Source organism: Mytilus edulis, chromosome 3, assembly GCF_963676685.1.
Source record: "Mytilus edulis chromosome 3, xbMytEdul2.2, whole genome shotgun sequence".
Classification (NCBI taxonomy): Eukaryota; Metazoa; Mollusca; class Bivalvia; order Mytilida; family Mytilidae; genus Mytilus; species Mytilus edulis.
Genome location: NC_092346.1, coordinates 33,032,368 through 33,048,257, shown reverse-complemented (window position 1 = coordinate 33,048,257; position 15,890 = coordinate 33,032,368). Strand labels below are relative to the sequence as shown.

Genomic DNA, 15,890 nt, shown 5'->3' with positions numbered 1-15,890 from the left:
TATTAAAATGTAAAATAAAGTGCTTGTTATCACTGAATGGTAAAGATTGGTTGGTAGTAAAAGTGTATATACATTGTTTATTGTATAAAACAATAAAAAAAACTTCATCAGCAACATTTTATATTGGCAAATTTCCAATGAAGTTATTTACATAAAGTTATTGGCAAATAAAAATAGAAAATGACATCTTGTCATGTCTGGCAAATGTCCAACATACATTATCTAAAATCATTTTAGATAAGATAAGGAAAAAAAGCTTCATCAGCAACATTTTATATTGGCAAATTTCCAATGAAGTCATTTACATAAAGTTATTGGCAAATAAAAATAGAAAATGACATCATAGTCATGTCTGGCAAATTTCCAACATATATTATCAACTACTATTCTATACAAAGAAAGATAACTCCAATTGAAAATTAATTGCTATTGCACAATATTGTGCAATTAGATATTTCTTGCTATTGTGCAATACTGTGCAATTGAAAATTTCTTGCTATTGCACAATATTTCATATGGAATCCTGATTTGGACCAACTTGAAAACTGGGCCCATAATCAAAAATCAAAGTACATATTTAGATAAAGCATATCAAATAAGCCCAAGAATTTAATTTTTGTTAAAATCAAACTTAGTTTAATTTTGGACCCTTTGGACCTTAATGTAGACCAATTTGAAAACTGGACCAAAAATTAAGAATCTACATACACAGTTAGATTTTGCATATCAAAGAACCCATTTATTCAATTTTTGATGAAATCAAACAAAGTTTAATTTTAGACCCCCATTTGGACCAACTTGAAAACTAGGCCAATAATTAAAAATCTAAGTACATTTTTAAATTCAGCATATCAAAGAACCCCAAGGATTCAATTTTTGTTAAAATCAAACTAAGTTTAATTTTGGACCCTTTGGACCTTAATGTAGACCAATTTGAAAACGGGACCAAAAGTTAAGAATCTACATACATAGTTAGATTCGGCATATCAAAGAACCCCAATTATTCAATTTTTGATGAAATCACACAAAGTTCAATTTTGGACCCTTTGGGCCCCTTATTCCTAAACTGTTAGGACCAAAACTCCCAAAATCAATACCAACTTTCCTTTTGTGGTCATAAACATTGTGTTTAAATTTCATTGATTTCTATTTACTTAAACTAAAGTTATTGTGCGAAAACCTAGAATAATGCTTATTTGGGCCCTTTTTTGGCCCCTAATTCCTAAACTGTTGGAACCAAAACTCCCAAAATCAATCCCAACCTTTCTTTTGTGGTCATAAACCTTGTGTCAAAATTTCATAGATTTCTATTAACTTAAACTAAAGTTATAGTGCGAAAACCAAGAAAATGCTTATTTGGGCCCTTTTTGGCCCCTAATTCCTAAAATGTTGGGACCAAAACTCCCAAAATCAATACCAACCTTCCTTTTGTGGTCATAAACCTTGTGTTAAAATTTCATAGATTTCCATTCACTTTTTACTAAAGTTAGAGTGCGAAAACTAAAAGTATTCGGACGCCGGACGACGACGACGACGACGACGCTGACGCCAACGTGATAGCAATATACGACGAAAAATTTTTCAAATTTTGCGGTCGTATAAAAACAGCAAAATTTCCTTAAAATTACCAATTCAGGGGCAGCAACCCAACAACGGGTTGTCCGATTGATCTGAAAATTTCAGGGCAGATAGATCTTGACCTGATAAACAATTTTACCCCCATGTCAGATTTGCTCTAAATGCTTTCATTTTGAGTTATAAGCCAAAAACTGCATTTTACCCCTATGTTCTATTTTTAGCCATGGCGGCCATCTTGGTTGGTTGGCGGGGTCACGCCACACATTTTTAAAACTAGATACCCCAATGATGATTGTGGCCAAGTTTGGTTTAATTTGGCCCAGTAGTTTCAGAGGAGAAGATTTTTGTAAAAGTTAACGACGACGGACGACGACGACGCCGAACGCAAAGTGATGGGAAAAGCTCACTTGTCTCTTTGGGCCAAGTGAGCTAAAAATAAATCATAGTAATGGCCCTTTTTTCTTTATAAATCATGATCCTCACCAATTGATAGACATCTCCTTTCTTTCCTCCCCTAACTGGTATCAGTTCTCTATCTCCTGAAAAATGGACACCAGGTCGGGAGGACTCCACAGCATAATATAGATCAGACAGCCTAAAAAATAATGGATAAAGTGGAAAATTTGCAACAACTTTTGTTGTGTATATACTTCAACTTTTTGGTTTCAGGTTCATAACTGCGGTAATTTCACATAACTACTTAAAAGAAATAAGAACACAATATACGCTTTTATTTAAGCTCATCTTATAATTTTTCTCAATAAATTTTAAAATCAGAATTTTGTATTATAAAATTATAGCTCTAGAGAAATGAACATGTGCTTCACACATTTTTCAGATTTCAGGTAAACAGAGCCCTATTGATCATTTTTGATAACAAATCAGCGTAAATTTTCGTTTGAATTGTTGTACACTAGTCATTTTGGGGCTTGCTGTTCAGTGTGAACCAACGCACTGTGTTGAAGGCTGTACTATTGACTTATAATTGTTAATTTTTTATACATTTTGACTTGGATACAGAGTTCTCTCATTGGCTCTCATACAACATCTTCTTATTCATATCAAGTAATAACCCACACCTTACTTTAATCATACAACAATGTCTGAATTTTGTATATCTACTATCATATAAAACACTTACCTCTTATCAATACTATAATCACCAATCCTTATTCTACCATTCTTATCAACAACTATACTGGAAGCCTGCAATACATAAATGAGAGAAATAATTGTAAAAGAAAATGAATGGTGCCATTACAGATTACAGAGAATTTTTTCCCTCTACAAATTCAAATATTCACTCAAATATTTTGAAATTGGATCTAGGTTTGATATAGTAATTTTTAATCCATGAATACTCTTGATGTCCAATGGTTGTTTTGCCAGACAAACTGGGAGTAATTTTAGGCTAAGTTAATGTATGACATAAAGAAAGACAGATAGACAGTGAGTGAGTGAGTGAGTGATGGAGGGAAGGAATATTTCACCTAAGCAATATTTATTTTAATACATACAAAATTAGGTGGTTACATAAAATTGAAAGTAAACACTCTACCAGTCACAAGAAATCTAGCTGACACCTGTCTTAAAACCAATTTTATTTGCTAATTGAAAATTAAGCAGAATAAAATAATTAAAGACAGCAGAGAAGATAATTCTGTTTTAATTGTTTATTACTAAGACTTGAATAAAGAGTAAGATATTTACACTGTAAATTAATGATGTCTCTATTCTGGTCAAAGGGTCAGAGTTGTCCTACCTATTTAAGGGGGTACCCAACACTATACCCCAAAAAAATCCTGTCGTTTAATTTTCTTAAAACGTAGCAATGAATCAGACCATGAGTAAGAGTTATCTTTTCTTAGGTGTTCTGTACTTAAATGAAAAAATGTTGAAATTAATAACATGTTTCATGTGCAGAGAAATTTTACTTATGACCAGTGTTATGATTGGATTACCTCTTTCTTATTGGTAAATGATCATGTTGGGTCAGCATGAGTTCACATGTAATTATGTTGTGGTCACTTCCTTTTATCATCAGCATTATGTTCTTAATTAAATATTGCCAAGATGAAAGTGATTACTAACCCAATTTTCACCAGCAACTCAAGTTTCAGGAAATAATATAAATATACTCATTTTGATGACATTAAAATTAAATTAGTTTCCTGGATGAAATTTGATTTACCAAGATAGTTTCTGTGCTGTTTTATAGCTTATCACATATCTATTTCAAGTAGAATTATTTACATAAGATTGCTGTAAAATCACTGCGTCTTTTTTTTAAGCATCAGTTTCATTCTAATTTTCTCAATGATACAAATTTAAGGTATGGCACAAAATCATGTTTTCTTAAAATTGCAGAAGTATGAAAAAGGTATGCTTTCTGAGTATATCAGCTGATAGCTAATAGCATACTTTGAGATTGCTTGCTGTACCCACATTTTTTTACTATTTTATTTATTATGTCTGTTTTGTTCACGCATCCTTGTAAACATAACGGAATTTAATGAGACTATTGTAACTGGGGTGCCTGTTGTTTATTCTTTAGTTTTCTATGTTGTGTCATGTGTACTATTGTTTTTCTGTTTGTCTTTTTCATTTTTAGCCATGATGTTGTCAGTTTGTTTTAGATTTATGAGTTTGACTGTCCCTTTGGTATCTTTCGTCCCTCTTTTTGTAAAAGTCAGAGGTTTAGCGCTATAAAACCAGGTTTAATCCACCATAAACATTTGAAAATGCATGTACCAAGTCAGGAATATGACAGTTGTTGTCCATTCGTTTTATGTGTTTTGTCATTTGATTTTGCCATGTGATTAGGGACTTTCCTATTGAATTTTCCTCAGAGTTCAGCATTGTTTGCTATACATACAGCATTAATCTATTTCGTATTGCCTCTGAAAGGATCTAAAATGTATGTTTTGTCTCAATATGATTTAACCATTTATTGATCCAGATAAAAACTAATTGGTTAATTTAAACATATTTATTCATAGTGGATTGGGAAACAAGTTTTGCAACTTATATTTATCCCTTTCCACATTGATTTCCACCTAAAAATCACTTGTCAAACATAAAGATATTGCTTTTGTTGTCTATTGTGCTGTTAGATTGCTGTCAAATAGACGATAATTAACCCCACCCCCATCCCCCCATTAATCATATTTAATTGAAAAAGCATACACTTTAAATAGAATTTGAAAAACATCAGTTACCTACCCTTAGATACTTATGTACCACATCTTTTTTGTGTAAATATTCTAATCCATACAAAATCTCCTCTGTGTAAGCCTTGATGATATCTACTGACAATGGACGTGATTCTGTTATATGTATGTTGAGACTTGCACCTCCAGAATAATCCATTAAAATCTGTTTGGAAAATATAAATAAAAACAATTGTAAGATATAGAAAGAAAATTGTATAAAAAACTACCTCAACCAAAAACTTTAATATGTATAACTGATACAATTTATGCATCAACATATATTTTTAAGTAACTCAAAATATTGACTGGGACCATTATTAGTTACATGACCAATATTTGTTGCAAATGGTAAATGTCCTTTATGATGAGTTGACACTGACATCACTAAAATTATAATGCTCTGTTGCCATCTTAATTGGTAACAACAAAAACAGTGCAAATTTTACTGCACCAGAGGCACTTTTTGAAATTCAGGGCCAATCTGCCTAAGAATAAGAGTATGGTGAAAACATAAGAAACAAAATCCAACTGAAGTTTGAATTGATTTTAGTTTAAAATTTGTAATGAGGGATGAATATAACATTTGTTTATTTTCCTGTTTGGGTTTTTCGGCCATGTTTCGAAATTCTTCTGAATTGCCTGATTCTAACAAAGACTAGCACTTTTTAAATATCTCAACACTTCAAAGATGCTCAAAGCCAAAAAATATGAAAGTCTAAAACCAGATAGGCAGATGAAACCAAAATGTACAATAAAGAAAGAAGTCTAAACAAGAATATTGGATAAAATCTTAGTCTTTGCCTCAAAATTCTTATTATGGGTTGTGAAATTTTGTCAGATCCTTAATCAGATTTGTGATGTTTTAAATGGAGTTATATTGTCAATTTTAGGTGACTCCTGTAATAGCAAAATATAAAAATATCTCCATTAAAAACAATGACTCAGTGTAACCCACTATAAAAAAGAAAATAGGAAACCAAAAAATCTGTTATAAGTAACTCTATTTGAAACATCACATACATGATAGAATACGGAAACTAACAATTTTCTTTACAGTGAAATGCAGTGAAGTTTAGCATTTGATAGTTCATTGATAACATTCTGGCGTATCATAAACAAACAATTTGTAACGTCTCATTTCATTGGCCGAAAGATTCAAATACAAAAACAATGTAGTCAGTGTGCACGTGAATTGACACAGGTGACCGACAAAGGAATGTACTATGTTACTACGAACGTAAAAGCAAGGATTTGTTTAATTTACAAACCTTTGGTCAAAAGAATTAAATAAATCTTTTGTTAACTTCAAATAGTAGGGTCGAAATATTATACTGATATTTTGTATTAAGTAATATTCTAAGTTCTTTATGCAGCAACTCAATTATCGTGTACCGCATAATGAGAAATATAAGGATAAAATAAAATGCATGTGCCGCTTTTATACAAATGAATATATATATATGAACCACTTTTAATTTCTTTCACACTGACGATAGGTTATAATCGTAACAATGTCGTAGTCACTTATAATAAGTATCTCATAATACAATAATTACAATAATTAATGATGGGTTGCACCGACATTCCTCTTTTTTTATGTTCATGCTATAAAACATACACACAGTAGCTAAGCGTACCATAAACGGAGGAAATTGTCCCCAAAAATAGAAACAAAATAACTTTAATCGTATCATTTGTGCACCTGAATGAATTCAGTGAAGGCATGTTAACTTGTTATAAATTGAAAAATTACATTGGCGAAGATTATTCAGTTCTTTTGCATGTGTTGAACAAAATAATAAATTAATACTTGTGAGAAATGTCGTAGTTTACAAGGAACAATTCTCGTTTGAATTATTTTACATTGTCATTTCGGGGCCTTTTATGGCTGACTTTGCGGTATGGGCTTTGCTCATTATTGACAGCCGTACGGTGATCTATTATAGTTGTTAATTTCTGTGTGGAGAGTTGTCTGATTGGCAATCATACCACATCTTCTTTAAAAATGTATTTATAGTATACAAGATATTATCCCGCAGTTAAGATTTGTCCACTTTTTAAGAACACATCCGTAAAAAACGGACGCCCACCGGACAGAAGGGGTCAGAAGGGCAATCATACCCCATCTTCTTTTTTAAATATAAATGTACTGTTTTCGATTTTAAATGGATGAACATTTATTTTTTAATTTTATACTGTAAGAATAAAGCTGCATATTAAACATTGTTGAACTATTCGCTAAAGCACATGTAGTATGTATTCGTATTAAAATGAAATACAAAACGAAACATGTATGATCATGCGCGTAGCTACGTTTACGTCAAAACGCCCGGGCGTACACTTGATTTTTGATTAAAAAAAATCAATCTTAAAATAAAAAGAACTGGTTAAATCCATATCAGCCTTGTACTTATTTCTTCAATGGGGACTTAAAGGGACGAAATTTAATTTTCAACGACATGGTATCATATATATGTATATTTTCTGTAAAAGTCTGAAACTACTGTGAATTCTGCGTAATTTCTTTTTTTTTCCTTCAAAGCAGTCTTTTTTCGGTGGCAATATTTAGGTACAGTATGTGGTTTAAGGTTTTTTTTTTTTAAATATCTATCATAACTTAGTCAAACCTTCTTGAAATGTTATAGAAGTTGGTCAAAAACTGTTTATGACTACAAGAGTTTCCAGTGCATAATAATGATTTCCTATATTTAAGGGATAAAAGGAATATTTGTTTGCAGTTAACAAGAAGTTACAGTTTAGAGTTAAAGTTAATGTTGTTCCACATATTAATTTCTTAGCCAAACCTACATCGAATTTTATGAAACTTTGGAAGACTTTTTTTTTTTAGATTAATGTCTAAAGCAAAAAATTTGAAAGTTTATTTTTTTTCGTTCGTTTTTTTCAGTTCTGTACTGACAGACGGTCTATAGACGGTCTGATTTTTTCCATGATAAAACTTATAGATTGTCATGAATATTGGACAAACGTTAGTGTTCCAGATCGAGAAAAAATATCTAAAGAAAAAGTTTGATGTGTTCAAATCCTGTAAAGGACTAATAAATAATAAAGGAATTCACCTTTTGCGGGAAGAAATCAGGTTACCAAAGAACTCTTAACGAATTTTAATATTGCACCTGAACATCTCTGAAAATTGATTATTTCATGTTCATTAAAGATTTTTTTTTGTCAATTAAATGCTTTCCCGCATCTCCCTTTACACATATTTCAAAGTTATTGGTTTGGATGTTTTCTCTTTCACCATTATATTCCTAATTAGCACATGAACGAATTAAACATTAAAAATAAAACACTTATTCTAAAGTATGTGCTACTGATGAGTTTTATTAATGACGGGAATCGTATCTCATTCTCGATAACTCTATAGCTTTTGGAGGATTCGCCCCTCTTAAACACACTAACAGCAGGTGCTTTGAATTGGACCCGCTTGAGACCTTTAGGCTCCTTGCCCAGGTTCGGGCGTACACGTTAAAATGACCTAGCTACGCCACTGATGATAAACTGATAACAAAATATCAAGAAATTTAGGATGACTAAATGCATGTACAAGAAGAAACTCACCTTTTTATCAAAACATTTTATGAATAAACACTTTTTTTTTTAAAAACTGTTTGTTTCTATTTACATGTACATATTTACAATTATCATATACAATTTACGTTCGTTTTTCAACCGAGAATAGCAAAACCTCATGAAGTATATCGTTGCAGTTTATAAACTACATTTAATTCCCCTGTGCCATGGTTTGCCATCTGCGTTTTTTTTAACAAAGCATGGTTGGTTACATATTATGAATTTACTTACAATTTCGGAATTTTTTTTCTTCAAGTATAAACGGAATCAGAAAAAAAAAAATCACTATCCTGTGTCGAATACCTAAAACTTGTCAAAGAATATGAAAAGTGTTTGTAGAAAAGTACGGTTTCATTTTTCAAGTACAACGCTAATTCATCGAGTCCATTGAGTGAAAGAAAAGGCAGGATGAGCAACTTGTGTGGGGGGGGGGGGGGGGGGAGGGACGGCGGAGTCAATAAAAAAAATATGTGGATTGAGTTTTTTTTTTGTTTTTCATTGAACTTTTGATGTCGTCCCTTGATCCAGAGGACAAATTGAATTAAATATTTCAATGTGAAAACTGTTAAGATTTTAAAGTTTAAAATTTTATTATCAATTGGAGCAAATTATAAAACCAATGAATTTCACATGCACATTTATAAAAGCTAGAATTGTGATTGCTTAACCAAGAACACAATCATGTACGCAAATACGACGATGGAAGCTTTAAACGACCTTGACCAGCTACGTGAATATTGATCAGTCCATTCAACGTTATAGTACGTGTGTTCTATTTTCGCAGGCGTGAGGTCGAAGGTTTGAATTGACCAATGAAAACGATCGTTCCTTAAAGCGTTAATCTAATAAAGTTTGTTTGACTGATTACGTCGCAATACCTTTCGCTAAGCTTTACCGCATATGAGTATACCAGAAATTAGTATATTTAAGCAAAAACAAAGATTTTAATATCATAAATCCCTCGAAAAAGGAAACCGGAAAATTTGTCAGATGTAACTATATTTGGAACATCACAAAGATGATAGTTATCATAATATATGGATACTGACAAAATTTCATGTACAGAAATTAATACTATCTACAGTGAAAAATTTAGATTTCTATCAAGAAATTTCTGAAAACAGGAAACCGGAAAAATTTTCATGTACAGAAATTACTATCTGCAGTCAAAAATTTAGATTTCTATCAAGAAATTTCTGAAAACAGGAAAGAGGAAAATTTTCAAACGTAAGCAAATTAAGATTTTTGTTAATATTTTTCAAATAATATAACGAAAGACAAATTATATTTATGATCTATATCTTACTGAATTTCTTCCTTTTAAATCAAAAATCTCCCAAAACTAAAAAAAAAATAGATATGGACCATGCTACCCCCTCCCCCTCCACCTATCCCCTTTTACTGCTCACCCATATGCATGAGTATAGTTTACATATTTTAGATTTGAGAATACATACAACTTAAAATTGTTAAGCTATCTATAAATCAAAATTCTATGGCCATGCACACATCCATTATGTGTTTGAACATCCAACAAAATATTAAAGCTGTGTCTCTCAAAGTGTAGGAGGACAAACCATGATCTCTTTATGCAGCTTGTACCAAAAATACGCCTAAGTCCAACTAGCTGTCATTTTCAGAATTTTTGGGGAAAAAATCAAAATACTAAAGCCATGTACACCTGCATTTTGTGTTTAAACATCCAACAAAATGTCACTCTTTATATATGCAGCTTGTACCAAAAAAATGTCCAAGTCCAACTACCTGTCATTTTTGGCATATAAAAAAAGAAATCAAGATCCTTCAGCAAATGCACTGCTCCAACAAAATATTAAAGCTGTGTCTCCAAAACTGTATGAGGAGATAGGTGGAGAAACTATGATCTCTTTGTGCTCTCTCTATTAAGTCCATAACTACCTGCAATTTTCAGAATATTTAAAAGAAATCAAAATCCTGTAGCAATGCACACCTCAAATACAAAAAAAATGTATGTGTATGAACATCCTACAAAATATTGAAGTTGTACCTCCAAAACTGTATGAGGAGATATACCAGACAAACAATGTATCCAAATCCAGATGAAAGGACACAGGTGCGAACAGACAGACGGATGGACAGGGGTAAATTTATATGCCCCACAACATTTAGTCACATGCCATGATGGGCGTCAAAAAAGTTAACATATGTATATCATGATTCTATCTAAACCTCTGTTGCAAAGACTCTTTAAAGGTATGGATAGAATTTAAATTCTGTATAGCTATTATGTTTAAATTGTTCCAGAGCCTGACAAGTAGCATGAAGAAAAGATTGTTGATACTTATTTTAAAGTTGAGTTATTTGTACTTTAAAAGTTAGCCTATCAGGTGTAATACCACCAAATCATAGTACATCACATCTGGTTGCATACAAATAAAAAAATTTGTAGGGGTTCCGCAGAATCCAGTGTCTCGCCTTCTTTTGCTGTTAATCGTAAGCTCAACAAAAATAAGGAAAAAAAAAAAAAAAATATTCCTCTCAATACTATCTTTTGATTGTTAGAAGCTTCAGTCCAAGTTTTGTTAAAATCTAGGCAAATTTATGAACCTTACAAATGTTTTAAAAACTTTAAATGCAGACTGTATTTAATGTTAACTAGAAGTCCATTTATCAGTAAACAAGATTGGACACGCTGAAATGTCTCGCCTTCTTTACTAATCATTGATATCATGTCATGATGTTGATAGTCCTAAATATAAAGTCTTATTACACTGTCACATAAACTTAACATTAACCAAGAAAAGTAAAAATTGACCAATGAACCATGAAAATGAGATCAAGGTCAGATAAACCATGCTTGGTAGACATGTACAGTTTACAATTCTTCCATACAACAAATATAGTTGACCTATTGCTTATAGTTTAAGAAAAACAGACCAAAACACAAAAACTTAATACTGAGCAATGAACCGTGTAAATGAGACAAGGTAAAATAAAACCTGAGCAACTGATATATAGATCATAAAATATTTCCATACACCAAATATAGATGACTTATTGCATATAGTATTAGATAAAAAGACCAAAACCCAAAAACTTAACTTTGACCACTGAACCATGAAAATGAGGTCAAGGTCAGATGACACCTGCCAGTAAGACATACAATTATTCCATACACCAAATATAGTAGAACTGTTGCATACAGTATAAGAAAAATAGACAAAAACACAAAAACTTGACTATAACCACTGAACCATGAAAATGAGGTTATTCAGAGGTTGTAGTTTGTTGCTGTATATCGCTTATGTTTTTCATTCATTATTTTGTACATAAATGAGGCCATTGGTTTTCTCGTTTGAAGTTGTTTACATTTGTCATTTCAAGGGCCTATTATATCCGACTATAGAGTATGGGTTTCACTGATTGTTGAAGGCCGTACGGTGACCTATAGTTGTTAATTTATGTGTCTGTTGGTCTCTTATGGAGAGTTGTCTTATTCGCAATCATATCACATCCTCTTTATTTTACCAATATATATCATACATCTGGCTTTCCAAATCATAAGCCTGATACATGTATCATTTATGAATATTTAATATATATATATATATATTGTTCTCAATCATGGACATTACTTTCACACAATCAGTAAATCTAATGACTCCTGTTATCTTGTTTCAGTTTCCAGTTAAAGGAAGTAAACATTTGTATTTAACATTTTAACTTGTTGAAAAAAAATTATAGAAGGAATAGAAATATCTGAGAGAGATCTAACAAAAATGGCGTCCTCCCAGTCGGTTAAAAAAGGTCAAGTTCCTGTTAATTGTAAATTATGTGAAACAAATAGAACAATACAGTGGAAATGCATGGACTGCAGTATACTGATGTGTGGTTATTGCACTGACAATGTACATTCAAAATTCAAAAATGCAAATGATCACAAGATCATCAGTCTACGGGATGTAGGCAATCATAGGGAAGAGATGGATTTTACTAACATTAAATGTCCAGAACACACTGGACAATTCTCATGTTTTTACTGTAGTAAATGTGAAATCCTTGTGTGTCCAACCTGTGTTACAAAAGTTCATAAGAAGCATCATTTAATCGAAATTAGTGATGCATACAATATCAAAGTTAACATATTAAAAAAAGGACAAAGTAAAATGCAGAAGAGTAATTATACAACCAATGCAAAGAAAGACCAGCTCAATAAACTAGTGTCAGCTGAAAATATAAAGTATAACAAAGAAAAAAGAAATATTCGAAGTCATGAGGAAACCGTGAAAGAGCAAGTAGAACAATATTTTAAAGAACTCAAAAATAAACTGGAGCAGAGTCATGAAACTGTTTTAACATCAGTCAAATCTGATCTTAATGCTATATCATTATTCACAACCCAGAAAGAGGATAAAATCACTGAAGTCCAGAACTGTATTGACATTTCCAATGCTTCTGAGTTCTTCAAAGAGATCAAGAAAATGGAGAAATTCACTGAAACCCAAGAACCACGAACCGGGCCTAGCTATGCTCTTTCACAGAAATTTGTTCCAGGGAATATTAACCAATCAAACATTGGATCTCTACAAGATGATGGAAATTTGTCAACAGAAATAAACATCTCCCTAGTCATCAATAATGAGTACCAGACTAAACTTGAGTTAATAAAATTTGTAAGTCCATGCCTTGATCAGTCAATTTGGATAAATTCTGGTTATTTTGGAGTATTACAGAGAGTAAAACCTGAAGGAACCAATCTGAAGGTGATGTCTAAATTTAACATTGATGTTTTTGGAATGGCAGTTACTCCATCTAATCAACTCCTTCTGTGTGTTTTTGGGGAAACAAGGTTACAACAAATCAGCAGTAGTGGTGACCTGACTGATTCTGTTTATGACGTATCACCTTTACTTCCCAGTGCTATCCATGTTATCAGTGACAATAAACTTATAGTTGGAGCTTATAATAGTGAACTAAAAAGAGAAACTGTGATCATTATGAACAAGAAAGGAGACAAGGAAACTGTGTATGAACATGATAAACATAATCAACCTATGTTTAGTAAACCAAGGTATATAACCACTACATGTAATAGAAATATACATGTAGTGGATTGGATTTCAGATGATGCTAGAGGTAAAGTAGTGATCTTAGGACAAAGTGGACATATAATAAACAAATTTACAGGTCATCCAACCATCAATAAGAGTGAATCATTCAAACCAGTAGACATTGTGACAACACCAAGTGACAATGTTGTTGTGATGGATCTGGATACTGACATCTTACACTTCCTCAATGACAATGGTCATTTCATTTCATATTTCAATACAAATGACATAGGAATAGAACTTCCACATTCTCTTGCCTTCAACACAACTGGACAACTGTATATAGGATGCAGTAGGGATGCAGGTAGTCAAACCAAAGATGCAAAGCTATATGAAATAAACATTGAAGGATTCTAAAACATTCAAATTTTTAAGGAACAGAAATATGTGAAATAGTATAAGGCAAACAATATTAATGTCATTTGCATATGACAACTGGACTTACAGCTTACGAGTGAACTTACCAGAACTGATTAGACCAATATCTTGTATAACAGTTATTTTCCTTTTTATTCAAAATGTTACTTTTTAAGGATACCATGGATTCCAATTAAAGCCAAAGATCATAATAAAAATTACCTTAATTGATAGTGAAATTATATTTAGTTTGATATCTGACAAATATGTATAAAAGGGGGACATAGTGTATTGACAATAAGACAGCAAGGATATAGGAATAAAACGTCCATTTTCTCTTGCCTTCAACACAACTGGACAACTATATATAGGATGTACTAAGGCTGCAGGTAGTCAAACTAAAGAAGCAAAGCTATGTGAAATAAACATTGACGGATTCTAAAACTTTCAAACTTTAATGAAAAAGAAATATGTGAAATAGTATAAGGCAAACAATATTCATGTCATTTGCATATGACAACTGGACTTACAGCTTACGAGTGAACTTACCAGAACTGATTAGACCAATATCTTGTATAACAGTTATTTTCCTTTTTATTCAAAATGTTACTTTTCAAGTATACCATGGATCCCAATTAAAGCCAAAGATCATAATAAAAATTACCTTAATTAATAGTGAAATTATTTTTAGTTTGATATCTGACAAATATGTATAAAAGGGGGACATAGTGTGTTGACAATAAGACAGCAACTTAAAAACAAAAAAAAGAGATCTAAACAAGAGAAATATATGCATCAACAAACAGTCTTCAATGATAAGTGAATATACCAGAATTATTATTATTAACCCTATCAAAAAATAAAATCATTTGTCGAAATAATTGTCAATGGACGTCTCCCCCTTTACTAACATAATTTTTTGGTTGATTGATCTGTTTGCGATTGATTTTTGTTGGTTGTTCCAACATCCAACAAGATCTGAAGATATTTTCTAAATATTGGTTGGTTGGTTTATCGTTACCCAGTTATCAAAGTTAGAAATGAAAGTTTATATTGATCAATTGATTGATTGATTTGTTGATTGATAAGTGGATTAATCGTTAAACAGTTATCACAGGTAGATATGAAAGTTCATATTGATCAGTTGATTGATGAGTCAATTATTCGTTAAGGAGGCTCGTGGTTATAAAAATTTCAGAATTTTTTATTTTTCTTGTTTTCATTATAATTTTTTTTTACTTTTTTAGTTGTTACTTTATTAAACAGCAAAAATCATTTCAAAAAGTCAATTCGTTTTGACCCCAGATGACTTTCAAAATGTATATATTATCGAAAAAGCTCCAAATTATCTCCCTTAGGTGCAAAAATGCCATTTTTTTTTGCATTAAAATTGAAATATCTTTTTTAACTCATCAGTGACCTATATTTTTTTTATTATTTTTTTAAATAAGCTGTACTTCAACTACTCTATTGTAAAATTTGGGTGATTTCTGTAATTCGTTCTTTTTTTATTTCGATATTATCTTTATTTCTCCTATTAGTTCAACAGAAAAAAGTAATTTTACAAAAATGTATACTTCTCTCGAAGGCAGATTGTAAGATTAAATGAACGGTGACCCCATGTTTTTATTCTATATTTCTATTATTAAGTATAAGATGAAGTTCATTTATAGAAAAATATAGGGAAATCCTATATAAGGAAAAAAATTTGGTTTATACCCGCGAGCCCCCTTAAGCAGTCATCACATGTAGAAATGAAAGTTCATATTGATCAATTGATTGATTTTATTTGTGGAGGAAGCAGGAGTATCAACAGATATCCCTGAAAAATATGCCCAATTACTGGTTGCTTGATTGATTAATTGTTGGCGTTTAACACCACCTTCACACTTGGCTATATTATGTGATCAGTTTGATTGGTGAAAAAGCACAAACAGCGACCAACCAAAAATCTGTCAAATTACTGGTTGTTTGATTGATTGATTGTTGGGATTTAACACAACTTTCACCTTTTGCTCTGTTTAGTGTCCAGTTTATTGGTGGAGAAAGTTGGAGTACCAAT

The 15,890-nt window shown here is 31.6% G+C and overlaps 1 protein-coding gene across 2 annotated transcripts in view; it reads right to left on the bottom strand.

Moving 5' to 3' along the window:
- The window catches only part of LOC139516254 (eIF-2-alpha kinase GCN2-like), a 71,519-nt gene that overhangs the window by 37,783 nt on the left and 17,846 nt on the right, over positions 1-15,890 (bottom strand). For both annotated transcript variants that reach the window (XM_071306250.1, XM_071306251.1), the window contains exons 10-12: positions 4,801-4,953; positions 2,720-2,784; positions 2,062-2,173 (exon numbers count right to left, since the gene is read on the bottom strand). In XM_071306250.1, coding sequence (XP_071162351.1) covers positions 2,062-2,173; positions 2,720-2,784; positions 4,801-4,953 — 330 coding nt within the window. The remainder of the gene's footprint in view (positions 1-2,061; positions 2,174-2,719; positions 2,785-4,800; positions 4,954-15,890) is intronic.